This window comes from Bos grunniens, chromosome 5, assembly GCF_055505025.1.
Source record: "Bos grunniens cultivar Pamir isolate PY7600 chromosome 5, Bosgru_T2T1.0, whole genome shotgun sequence".
In the NCBI taxonomy this organism is placed as follows: Eukaryota; Metazoa; Chordata; class Mammalia; order Artiodactyla; family Bovidae; genus Bos; species Bos grunniens.
The window spans coordinates 68,787,245-68,801,108 of NC_141169.1; the positions used below are offsets into that span (position 1 = coordinate 68,787,245).

Genomic DNA, 13,864 nt, shown 5'->3' on the forward strand with positions numbered 1-13,864 from the left:
GCCTGCTATGAGGGAGACCTGGGTTCGATCCCTGGCTTGGGAAGATCCCCTGGAGGAGGGCATGGCAATCCACTCCAGTATTCTTGCCTGGAGAATCCACCTGAACAGAGAAGCCTGGTGGGCTACAGTCCATGGGGTCGCAAAGAGTCAGACATGACTGAGCGACTAAGGGTGCACATACTTTCCTAGTCTGTACACCACTGCTGCTGCTGCTGCGGCTAAGTCGCTTCAGTCGTGTCTGACTCTGTGCGACCCCATAGACGGCAGCCCATCAGGCTCCCCCATCCCTGGGATTCTCCAGGCAAGAACACTGGAGTGGGTTGCCATTTCCTTCTCCAATGCATGCAAGTGAAAAGTGAAAGTGAAGTCGCTCAGTCGTATCCGACTCTTAGCGACCCCACAGACAGCAGCCCACCAGGCTCCTCCGTCCATGGGATTTTCCAGGCAAGAGTACTGGAGTGGGGTGCCATTGCCTTCTCCGGATTTCCTCTCTACTCCCCCTCTAACTTTTATATCCTATTTTCCCCTTTGCTCACTCCACTTCCTTTTATCTTTATGGCAGGAACACTCCTGCCTCAGGACCTTTGCATTTGCTATTCCATCTGCCTAGCACATGCTGCCCTCTGATAACCACACAGCTCACTCTCTTACCTCCTGCCATTTCTTTGTGACACCAGCCTGTTCTCTTATCTAAAAACTGTAATACCAGGGGCCTTCCCTGGAGGTCCGTTGTTTAAGACTCTGCACTTCCAATGCAAGAGGCATGCGTTTGATCCCAGGTCAGGGAACCAAGATCCCACATGCCCTGGGGATGCAGCTAAAATAAATAAATATTAAAAATGCAATTTCAGTTCCCTTCCCCCACTCTCTCTTAACTGCTTTATTGTTTTTTTTTCAGTAACACTTTATCACCTCCGACATGCTATTTATCGGTCAGTTGAGTTCAGTTCAGTCGTTCAGTCGTGTCCGACTCTTTACGACCCCATGAATCGCAGCACGACAGGCCTCCCTGTCCGCCACCAACTCCCGGAGTTCACACAGACTCACATCCATCAAGTCAGTGATGCCATCCAGCCATCTCATCCTCTGTCATCCCCTTCTCCTCTTGCCCCCAATCCCTCCCAGCATCAGAGTCTTTTCCAATGAGTCAACTCTTGCATGAGGTGGCCAAAGCACTGGAGTTTCAGCTTTAGCATCATTCTTTCCAAAAAAATCCCAGGGCTGATCTCCTTCAGAATAGACTGGTTGGATCTCCTTGCAGTCCAAGGGACTCTCAAAGAGTCTTCTCCAACACCACAGTTCAAGAGCATCAATTCTTCCGTGCTCAGCTTTCTTCACAGTTCAACTCTCACATCCATACATGACCACAGGAAAAATCATAGCCTTGACCAGACGGACCTTTGTTGGCAAAGTAATGTCTCTGCTTTTCAATATGCTATCTAGGTTGGTCATAACTTTTCTTCCAAGGAGTAATTGTCTTTTAATTTCATGGCTGCAATCACCATCTGCAGTGATTTTGGAGCCCCCAAAATAAAGTCTGACACTGTTTCCACTGTTTCCCCATCTATTTCCCATGAAGTGATGGGACTAGATGCCATGATCTTCATTTTCTGGATGTTGAGTTTTAAGCCAACTTTTCCACTCTCCTCTTTCACCTTCATCAAGAGGCTTTTTAGTTCCTCTTCACTTTCTGCCGTAAGGGTGGTGTCATCTGCATATCTGAGGTTATTGATATTTCTCCCGGCGATCTTGATTCCAGCTTGTGCTTCTTCCAGCCCAGCGTTTCTCATAATGTACTCTGCATAGAAGTTAAATAAGCAGGGTGACAATAGAGCTTCCTTATTTATTTTGTTTGTGTTTTGTCTGTCTTTGCCTGCTAGAATGTAAGCTCTATGAGGACAAGGAGTTTTGCTTATTTTGTGCATCCCAAGCACATAGTAGGTGTTCAAAAATACTTATTGAGTGAATGGATTTTTAACATTTCACTGTATTACAATATAGACTCCTTGAGTGCAAAGACCTTGTGTTTACTGCTGTATAGTCAGGGTCTGGAAGAGTGTCTGCACATAGTAGATGCTCCAGAGATACGTATGGGATGAGTGAATGAGCAGACGTTGGATAACACCACATGGATGGCCCCCAACCTAAAATGGTTCAATTTTTGGTTTTTCAGCTTTGCAATGGTGCAAAAGCAATATACAGTCGGTAAAAATTGTTCTTCAAATTTTGAGACTTCTGTTTTGTTTTGGCTGTGCAGCTTACAGGACCTTTAGTTTCCTGACCAGGGATCAAACCTATGCCCCCTGCAATGGAAGCATGGATCTCAAACCACTAGACTACCAGGGAATCCACCAAATGTTGAGTTTTGATCATTTTTCAGACTGATGGTATTCATCTTCTCAGGATGCTGGGCAGTGGCAGTGAGCCACAGCTTCCAGTCAACCACAAGATCATGAGGGTAAAAACTGGTACATTCACAACCCTTCTGTCCCCACACAGCCATTCTGCTTTTCGCTTTCAGTACAGTGTTCAATAAATTACATGAGATATTTAACACTTTATCGTAACATAGGCTCTGTGTTAGATAACTTTTCCCAACTATAGGCTGATTTAAGGGCTTCCTGGGTGCTCTTCACCAGGTGAGCTGGTGGTAAGAACCCACCTGCCAAAGCAGGAGCCGTAGAAGACACGGGTTCAATCCCTGGGTCAAGAATATCCCCTGGAGGAGGGCATGGCAACCCACTCCAGTATTCTTGTCTGGAGAATCCCATGGACAGAGGAGCCTGATGGGCTACACAGTTCATAGGGTCACACAGAGTCGGACACGACTGATGCAACTTACCATGCACGCACGAAGGCTGATGTAGTGTTCTGGGCGTGTTTAAGGTAGGTTAGGTTAAGCTGTGATGTTCAGTAGGTGAAGTGTATTAAATGCATTTCAACTTACAATATTTTCAGCTTCCTATGGGTTTATCTGGATGTAATGATGTAACCCCATATAAATCAAGGGAGATCTGCATTTTAATTGATAATATAAATGACCCTGAAATTACCAAAGCCATATGTATCATTTCTCTCCAGAGAAACAGAGCTAATAATCATATTTTAGATTCCTCAAGTTACTATGAAGTGTTCATCAAATATTCAAAACGTATTCATCACTAGTTCTGCATGGATTAGATGAATTAATATATGAAGATGATTAAAACATCCTTGATCCATCTGAAAAGGATCTTTCTCTGTTCTAGGGCTGCCCAGGCCAAGGACCGGTGGAAAAATTGATAGAAATGAAAGCCAGAGAACAACTTTTTCTCATTTTATTTGCTTTCGCTTCAATTGTTGTCTTCTCTGAACGAGTGACCCTGTCTGCAGTCTCTTTTGGATCTATTTACTATGACAGGTTCAGATTAATCTTCCTGAAACCCAAGTATTACCATGTTGCTGCTGCTGCTGCTAAGTCACTTCAGTCGTGTCCAACTCTTCGCGACCCCATAGACGGCAGCCCACCTGTCTTCTCTGTCCATGGGATTCTCCAGGCAAGAACACTGGAGTGGGTTGCCATTTCCTCCTCCAATGCATGAAAGTGAAAAGTCAAAGTGAAGTCACTCAGTCATGTCCGACTCCTAGCGACCCCATGGACTGCAGCCTACCAGGCTCCTCCGCCCATGGGATTTTCCAGGCAAGAGTACTGGAGTGGGGTGCCATTGCCTTCTCCAATTACCATGTTATTACCTTTTAAAAATCATGACAATAGTTCCCACTCACAGCATGTTTACTGCATACTGGGTACTCTGGTCATTCACACGTGTTTTCTCATTTTAGTCACACAATGACCTTGTGAAGTAGGTATTATTATTCCCATTTAAAAGAATTGACAGCAGGCTCAGAATTTAAGAAACCCAGACATGACACAGCTAGTAAGTGGGGGAGCCAAGGCTAACACCTCCTCTGAGTCTCACCCCATTGCAAGTTCATTCTGACCCCAATCTCTCTTATAGAAATCCTGTTTATAAGATCTGAATAGACGATCCTCTATGAAGATGTTTAGATGGCCAATAAGCATGTGAGAAGACGTGCAGCACCCTTAATTATAAAGGAAATGCAAGTGAAAACCACAGTGTGATTCTACTTCACAACCATTAGTTTGGCTATCATAAAAAACAGCCAGTGACAAATGTTGAGGATGTGGGGAAATCCTCATACACAGAGCTCTCATACACTGCTGGTGGGCATGTAAAAGGTGCAGCTGTGGTGGAACTGTTTGGACAGTTCCTCAAACAGTTAAACATAGAGTTAACATTTGACCCAACAATCAACCCCACTCCTAAGTATATACCTAAGAACAATAGAAAGAAAAAAAAAATCTGCACAAAAACTTGTACCTGAAGCTTCATAGCAGTATTATAGCCAAAATGTGGAGATAACTCAAATGTCCATCAACTGATAAATGGATAAACACATGAGGTGTATGAATATTATTCAGCCATAAAAATAAAGTTCTGACACATGCTACAACATGGATGAGCCTTGGAAACATCTATGCAGAAGAAGGCAGACCCAAAAGACCGTAGAGTATGTGATTTCATTTATAGTAAATGTACAGAAGAGGCAAATCCATAGAGACAGAAAGTCAGCTGGTTGTTTAGAACTCCAGGAGGGGATGGGAGAATAAGGGGTGACAGTGACAGGGCACGAGGTTTCTTTTGGGGTGATGAAAATGTTCTAAAATTGATTGCGGTGATAGTTGCACAAATCTGTCAATGTACTAAAAACCATTGAATTGTACACTTTAAATGGTTAAATAGTACGGTAGGTAAACAGCATCCCAATAAAGCTGTTATTTAAAAAAAGCCTACCCACTGTTAATATCTTTATGTGTGAAGTGCATACAGATTGATAAGAAAAACACATATCTCCAACAGAAAAACAAGCAAAGGACATAAAATAGAAAACTCACAAAAGAGAAATACAAATGGCTAATAAACATGTAGTGCTTGGGAGAGGGGAGTTTCCCCTCAAATCAAAAGAAGAAGTGAAAAAGCTGGCTTAAAACTCCACATTTCAAAAACTAAGATCATGGCATCCGGTCCCATCACTTCATGGCAAATAGATGGGAAAACAACGGAAACAGTGACAGACCTTATTTTCTTGGGCATCCATCACTGCAGATGGTGACGGTACCATGAAATTAAAAGATGCTTGCTCCTTGGAAGAAAAGCTATGATAAACCTAGACAGCATATTAAAAAGCAGAGACTTTACTTTGCCAACAAAGGTCCATCTAGTCAAAGCTATGGTTTTTCCAGTAGTCATGTATGGATGTGAGGGTTGAACCATAAAGAAGGCTGAGCACCAAAGAATTCATGCTTTTTAATTGTGGTGTTGGAGAAGACTCTTGAGAGTCCCAGGGGCTGCAAGGAGATCAAACCAGTCAATCCTAAAGGAAGTCAATCCTGAATATTCATTGGAAGGACTGATGCTGAAGCTGAAGCTCCAATACTTTGGCCACCTGATGCGAAGAGCCAACTCATTAGAAAGCACCCTGATGCTGGGAAAGATATAAGGCAGGAGGAGAAGGGGACGACAGAGGATGAGATGACTGGATGGCATCACCAACTCAATGGACGTGAGTTTGAGCAAGCTCCAGGAGTTGGTAAAGGCCAGGGAAAACCTGGTGTGCTGCAGTCCGTGGGGTCTCAAAGAGTCAGACACGACTGAGTGACTGAACAACAATCAAATAAGCTAAGAATTGTACAACAAAGATGAAGATGTGGTGAGATAAGTGTTCCCGTACACTGATGATAGGAAACGTTCTAGAAAGCAATTAGTGAGTGCGCATTAGCAGACTTTAAGATGCTCTTACCCTTCTAGTCAATAAATGAATCATAAGGAAATAATTTGTAATGCAAGTAATAGCATATTACCTAATAAAATAATTTTGTAATGCAGGTTATATTATATTATCTAATATAATAATTAGGTAAGAGATTCAGAAGAGCTCTGTCAGTGGTAGAAAAGAATTGGGGAACAGCTATGTGGTAGGCAGACTCTAAAGTGGCCCCCGTCCTACTGTATAGCATGGGGAACTAGATTCAATATCTTGCGATAAATTATAGTACAAAAGAATAAAACATAAAATGGCCTGCAGTGACCCCTACTTCCTGGTATTCATACCTTTGTGCAAATTCGCTCCCCTGTTTACTTCCCTGGTGGTCCAGTGATTAAGACCCCAAGCTTCCAGTGCAGGGGATAAATATTGATCCCTGGTCGGGGGCCTAGGATTCCACATGCAGCCTGGTGCAGCCAAAAAATTTATAAATTCACCTCCCCTAGATTGTAGGCTGGATTTATTGATTCGCTTCCAGTGAATAGAGTATAACAGGTAAAATTAGATTACAAAAAGACTGAATTCCATCCTTTCTCTCTCTCTAATAGATACAGAGATACGTAGATAGACATAAATAGTAAATATAGAGAGTCTTGTATATAGATGAAAAGTAAAAGTGGAATGTTAGTCACTTAGTCATGTCTGACTCTTTGTGACCCCATGGACTGTATAGCCTACCAGGCTCCTCCATCCATGGAATTTTCCAGGCAAGAGTACTGGAGTAGGTTGCCATTTCCTTCTCCAGCCACCTTGAGAAGCCTGAGCCAAAGCCACTGCCAGATTCCCACCCCATAGAAACTGTGAGATAGAAAATGTTTACTGTTTTATGCCTTTGAGTTGTAGGGTATTAATTTGTCACACAGTAATATAGCTAATACAGCCTCATTGTCTAACAGACTGAAAATGCTTAAAGTAGGTGAATAGTATGTTACACTGCTGTTAAACATCTGTTAAAGAATTTTTAGTAAGACAGGAAGATGTTCAGATTACAATGTTGAGAAATAAACTCCAAAAAGATATACAATATGATTCCAAATTGGAAAGTCTATATTTGCATGAATACTTACAGGGAAAACCTGCAAGTGAATATGTTAACAGTCAACAGTTTTTTCTGAGACACAAAATAGTTTTTCCTCACATGCGTGTGGATTTCAGTTAGGGAATCATTCATTCAGTTCATTTCTACTGAATATCTACAGTGTGCCCGCCAGCCCTGAGAACATCTTACTCTCGTAGGGAACAAGACCAAGTCACTGCTCTCCTGAAACATGCTTGATGAGATAGCTCATGGATGTTTCTTCTATGCTAGAGATAGAGAAATGGAGAGTAGTGGATAGATTGTCAGATATTTTAGAAATAAAACATTTTGGTGCCAAAAATGTATATGAAGAAATAGAATTTTCTCTTGGGTGGTTGGCCTGAGTAGCAGGGGAGGATTCTAGACCTGGACTGCTTGGTATGCAATCGTGGTGTAATAACCACCAGTCTGAGTAAACTCCGGGAGTTGGTGATGGACAGGGAGGCCTGGCGTGCTGCGATTCATGGGGTCGCAAAGAGTCAGACACGACTGAGCGACTGATCTGATCTGAAGTGACCTTGGAGGCACAAGCTACATAATCTCTGTAGGCCCCAGTCTTCTTATCTGCAGAGTGATGGCTTTCTCATCCATTTTAGAGATAGCCATATAACTCTTAGATTGAGTTGGGGGGCATGAGTTAGTATAAAGAACTTAAAAGAGAGCCTGACACGTTGAAGATTGGTCAAAATCATTAGCCATTATTATTTTATTTATTTATTTTTGGCTGTGCTGGGTCTTCGATGCTGCAAGTGCTTTTCTCTAGTTGCAGTGATCGGGGGCTACTCTTCACTGAAGGGCATGGGCTTCTCATTGCGGTGGCTTCTCCTGTTGCAGAACACAGGCTCTAGGACCCCCGAGTTTCAGTAGTCGTGGCATGTGGGCTCAGTAGTGACGGTTCCCAAGCTCTAGAGCACAGGCTCAATAGTTGTGGCACACTGGTTTAGCTGCTCCGAGTCATGTGGGATCCTCCTGGGCCAGGGATCAAACTCATGTCTCCTGCATTGGCAGGCAGATTCTTTACCCCTGAGACACCAGGGAAGCCCAGTCATTGTTATTGTTATAATTATTGAGATGGGGATGACTGAGAAAGAAATCAAGAATAACTATGAGTACGTAGTATAATTGAGAGTTATTAATGTCCTTTTTTACAGTGGAATCAGGCTATCTTTAAAGGTTATCTAGTTTGCTCAGTTATGGGAGTAATTTGTATGCTGTATGATCATTAACACCCATGTCTCTTAGATTCGAGGTGCTTGGGCGAAGGAATAAAAGGGCAGTGAATTTTAATAGGCATGTTAGGGAGTGGGCCTACAAGAGAGGTGTGATGAGGCAGGCTGAGCCCTGGAGGGGAAGGACCTGCTGGGGGAAGTAACCTGAGGGGGAGGAAATGGGGAACCAAAGACCTCCCTCCCACCTCTTGGTGCAGGACAGCTCCTGAGGATTTTCAGTGGCCCTAGGCATCGGAAAGATTATGATGCCATGTCGCTCACATCTAATTCAAAATTAAAAGGAAGCTTTATTGCAAAATACATGGATAGAAGTCCCACAGAGTTTTAGCTTTCTCCCAAATGGGCACTCTGGGATGTTTTGCAATATTAAGCTCTTTCCAAAAACTATTTCCCCTCATTTTCTGATGTCCTTGTTTTGCTGGTCCTTAAGCACATTCTTGGTATGCATCATGGTTCATTCCACGTGGGAAGTTTGGGCTACTGACCTCCCCTGCGTGCATGCTCAGTTGTGTCTGACTCTCTGTAACCCCATGGATTCTAGCCTGCCAGGCTCCTCTGTCCATGGGATTCTCCAGGCAGGAATACTGGTGTGGGTTCTTATTTTCTCCTCCAGAGGATTTTCCCTACCGAGGGATCAAACCTTGGTTCCTGCATTGGCAAGCAGATTCTTTACCGCTGAGCCACCAGGGTAGCCCATTGACCTCTCACCCATTGACATTTGCCTGGCTACTGCTTACATATCCTCCAGAATTTAGTGTGGATATCACCCCCTCTAGGAAGCCTTCCTGATCCTCCAAGTCCAAGGCTTAGAATTATATTCATCTAAATATGCCCTTCTGTGAGTGTAGATTCTGCGAGAGCCCAGCCACATCCACCATGTTCATCATGTACCCTATGACAGTGCCTGGCTCAGAGCTGAATGGAAGTTTACTAAATGAACACATTATCTAATGAGTGACCTCACCCCCCAACTCCTCACTGCCTACAAGCCCCTGGACAAAGCTAACAGGCCAGCTCTGTGCAGGTTACTCTGATGGGACTCTAGGACCCTTGAAGTTCTCCTGCCTCAGAGCCAGAGACCCTTCTACCACCATGCCTTTGACTTGACTCTGACCCAGTCCAGGGAGAACCCAACTCAATCAAAGGATACACAATTATGAGCTAAGACTGAATCAATATAACTGAATTTTCTGAACCTGGAGTGATAAGGTTTTCTTTTCTTTTTTTTTTTTTAGGCATTTGTGACTACACTCTGGGAAATCAACGAGTTTTATAAAATGTAAAGGGAAGGATGCTTAGCGGCTCCTCCCAACTTGGCACCTCCCTCATCTTCATTATCCTTCTGGGAAATAGGGTTTTCCTGGCTGCAAAGACTCCTCCCAGTTGTGTTTGCTGATAATCAAACTTACAGATTCATTTGCACAATTGTGAAGACATTCTAGGCCTTCTAGCTCCAAGATTGCAAACTCCTACCTAGCCAATGTGGTCTCTGGAGGCAGCACACATACTTTTATGTCACTTAAACACCTGATTCAAAGAACTGACTCACTTGAAAAGAACCTGATGCTGGGAAAGATTGAAGGCGGGAGAAGGGGACAACAGAGGATGAGATGGTTGGATGGCATCACCAACTCAATGGACATGAGTTTGAGTAAACTCCGGGAGTTGGTCATGGACAGGGAGGCCTGGTGTGCTGCAGTGCATGGGGTCTCATAGAGCTGGACATGACTGAGCAACTGAACTGAACTGACGGGTACACAATTTGGAGCTTGGAACTGGGAGGGAGGAATTTAAGTCATTTGGGAACAATGGCCTCTTTCACTTGCTCCAGTCCCCACCAATCCCTGGCTTCTACCAGACTGTTCCTTACCTTTTGTGACCTGCCTGACCTCTGAAGACAGGTCTTGGTGTTGGCAACTGATGCTAGTTCAGCCTTCAACCTATCCTGAGTAAGAATGCTTGACATTAAGGAGAGCCAACGTCTGCATCTGTCTGGTGTCGAAGCTGGGAGGAACTGGCCTGGCAACTGCCTGGCCCCCAGCCCCTTGAGACAGCCAACACATACACACACACACACACACACACACACACACACAGAAGCCAAGAAAGTCTCAGCTGGGTTCTAGTTTCTGGTTCACCACTTTGTCTACCTTTTTGCCAACTTAGTACTGGTCATCAACTTAGTACTAGCTGGTTCTTTTTTTCTTTCTTATTTTTTCTCTTTATTTCCTTTTTTTTTAATTGAAGTATAGTTGATTTACAACATTGTGTTTCAGGTATACAGAAAAGTGGTTCGATTATATACACGTGAATATATGTACATTTATTTTTTTCTGATTCTTTCCATTATAGTTTATTACAAGATATTGAATGTAGTTCTGTGCTATACAGTAAATCCTTGTTGTTTGTCTATTTTGTGTATGATAGTGTGTATCTGTTAATTTCATATTCCCAACTTATCCCTCCGCCTCTCCTTCCCCTATGGTAATCATAAGTTTGTTTTCTATGTCTGTGAGTCTTTCTGTTTTGCAAATAAGTTCATTTATACAATTTTTTAGATTCCTCATATGTGTGTGTGTTCAGTCGTATTGAGTTCTTGTGACCCCATGGATGGTAGCCCACCAGGCTCTCCATGGAATCTTCCAGGCAAGAATACTGGAGTGTGTTGCCATTCCCTACTCCAGGGGATCTTCCCAACCCAGGGATCGAACCTGTGTCTCTTGTGTCTCCTGCACTGGCAGGCAAATTCTTTATCACTGGGAAGCCCAGACACCTGGGAAGCCCAGATTCCTCATATACATGATATCGTATAATATTTGTCTGTCTCTGTTTGACTTACTTCACTTAGTACTAGCTGCTTTTTGTCCCTTGAAGTTAAGTCCTGAGTAGCACACCCTGTGTCTAATATGGTCTCAGAGGTAATAACCACAGAGGGGATGTTGATTTTGTTCTTTGTGATACTGCCTGCCAGCTCCTTTCATCTGAGTTAATATATACAGTCACCTCTCTACCACCCCAGGTGATATGTAATGCAAAAGAAATCATCACAAAGCTTATAATTAGGGAGATACCATATCCAGGAGAGAGCCGTGGGAGAGGGCAAGTACAGAGAAAGAAACAGCCAGAGGAATCAAAAAAGAGAAACACTGGGAACTGGACTTTGATTTTTCAAGTTTGCAACTGAAAAAAAATTTTATGGCACTAGAATCGAACTTTAATGGATCTAGTGTGATCATTTGGAAAACTATTCAGCACAATCTCTCACCTTATATCTTACACTAAATTGATCCCAGATGTCTTATTCACAGCTCTCTCAACTGACAACTACCCCCACCACTCCACCAACAACGGAGCAGAAATCATGTGCTCACCTTTGTCCTGTTGATTATTCTAAGGATCTTAGCGCTGTAATCATGGCAGGCACTTGGGAAAATCGCTGTGTCGATGTGCTGAATAGAGCAGATTTGGCCTGTGCATATAGCACGCATCTCTCTGTCGAGCACGCCTTTCCATCCTTCTTCAGGTAACATCACTCTCCTTTAGTGACAAGTGCTTGTCCCCCACTCCAGCCATGTGGTCTGAGTGGGTGTGGCCAATCAGGTGCTGTGTGTGCTGGACACAAGCTCAGCAGGTCATGGTGCCTCAGGTCCATAGCCACAGCAAGTAGCTCGGGGAGTGGGTGCCAACCCAAGTCAGGACAGACAGGACCCTTTCGTGGGGTTTTGAAATACAGCTGTAGGGGAAGAAGAGGCAAAGAACTTTCCTTTCCTCACAGGTGGTGAAGCTGTGACATGACTGAGAGTTCTCAGCAGACACCTCTCTTGAAGTATAGAAAATACTCGTCCACATAAGAAATGCAGAGAAAATAGAGAGAATATGAGTTCAGTTCCTGAAATCCATGCTTTCCTGAGGCTGAATAGTTATGTTTCAATTTGGAGAACCACTCCAGGATCCAATAAATTACTCCATCTTTCTTTTTTTTTTCTTCTTACATTAGTTTGAATTCAGTTTCTATTGCTATAAGCAAAGAATCTTCAACAGACTCACAGACTTAGACAACAAATTTATGGTTGCAGGGACGGGGTGAACAGATAAATTGGGAGTTTGGGACTGACTTGTACACCCTGCTATATTGAAAATAAAATGCCTTTCCATGAAAGAATAAGATAAAAAATAAAAAAAACAAAGTATCTCCATCAGTTTATACATTGTCTGCAACCTATTTTTGATTTGCCCAAGGAGCATCAGAGAACCTAAGGGGAAAGCCTGTAGATTGGGAACAAACTTTTAGAACCAATAGTCTTCAAGAGGGGAAAAGAAAAGAGTAAGGAGAGAAAAAAGCTCTAAACAGGAATATATTTGGTTGGCCAAAAAGTTTATTCAGATTTTTCGATCAGATGATATGGAAAATCCAAAAGGAAATTTTTGGCCAACCCAATATTTTGTGACTCCTTATAATAATAACAGCTATTGCTCCCTATGAGGTAAGGATTATCTTCGTTCAACAGATGAGAAAGCTGGCTCAGCAAGGTCAAACAACCTGTAAGTGACTGGCTTTAAACTCAGGTCTGTGTGATTTCCAAGCTTCATCTTCATTTCTCCAGACTAGAGAATGTTCCTGGCATGAAAAGCAAACCTTCCTTTTGTTCAGTCGCTAAGTCACATCCAACTCTTTGCGACCCCATGAACTGCAGTACAGCCAGGCTTCACTGTCCTTCACTGTCTCCTGGAGTTCCTTCCTTTAGTCTCACCTATTTTTAGGAAAATATTTGAGATGAAGACATTGGAGACTGGACACTGGAAATTTCTGCCGCATGTCACTTATTAGTGGTTAGTCAGACACTCATGCTTCCTTTCTTAGACATCTGTAGGAATTAAGGCAGAATCTACTGACTCATTCATTCCTGGTACACTGAAAGAAGTCCAGATTGTTTATCTGTCAGAAGCCAGAACTGGGAAAGGTCATTTGAATAGATACATCACAAGTCTACCTAAAGGCAAAATGATAAAAAAAATTCTTAAGAGTTTATAGCTTTCAGGCTTGCTGTGTTTATAAATAAACACAGTGGAGTGTCAGTGGCTCAGTCCAACTCTTTGTGTTCCCCTGGACTGTAGACCACCAGGCTCCTCTGTCCTTGGGATTCTCCCTGGAGTGGGTTGCCATTCCCTTCTGCAGGGGATCTTCCTGACCTGGGGATCAAACCCAGGTCTCCTACATTGCAGGCGGATTCTTAAGTGTCTGAGCTAAAAGGAAGCCCTGCAGATTATAAAGCTCTGTAATTTATAAAGTTATTTTGAAACACAACCAAACAATTCATTTATGTATTGTCTGAGGCTACTTTCTCACTACAATGGCAGTTGAGTAACTGTGACCAAAAAAACAAAATAGTTACCATCTGGCCCTTTGAGAAAGATCACCTCTGGCCCAGGACAATGCTCCAAACAGAAGTGAGGAAACAGCAGAATAGTTTTTAGGTCACTTCTGCTCAAAGCCCAACTGCCCCTGGGTTCTACCCCTCAGAGAACATCCTGACACTCCACAGGCAGCCACAGTATATACTGTTCCCACCCCACTTTCCTTGTTCCTGCCCTGATCCTCACCGTGGTTTTTCTTTCATTTTGACTTTCCATCCCATGCATAAATTTTCCCTCTGTCTCCTATTTTACATGC

The 13,864-nt window shown here is 43.1% G+C and overlaps 1 protein-coding gene and 1 long non-coding RNA gene across 2 annotated transcripts in view; one reads left to right on the forward strand and one right to left on the reverse strand.

The window, feature by feature from the left end:
- HCFC2 (host cell factor C2) overlaps positions 1 to 10,605 on the forward strand; it is an 88,802-nt gene extending 78,197 nt beyond the window's left edge. Inside the window, exon 16 of the mRNA XM_086401082.1 lies at positions 9,429 to 10,605. Coding sequence (XP_086257208.1) covers positions 9,429 to 9,469 — 41 coding nt within the window. The 3' untranslated portion in view covers positions 9,470 to 10,605. The remainder of the gene's footprint in view (positions 1 to 9,428) is intronic.
- Positions 10,606 to 12,163: 1,558 nt separating this feature from the next.
- Positions 12,164 to 13,864, reverse strand: part of LOC147372348 (uncharacterized) — a 33,297-nt gene continuing 31,596 nt past the window's right edge. The window contains exon 3 of the long non-coding RNA XR_015164011.1: positions 12,164 to 12,944. This is a non-coding gene — a long non-coding RNA (uncharacterized LOC147372348). The remainder of the gene's footprint in view (positions 12,945 to 13,864) is intronic.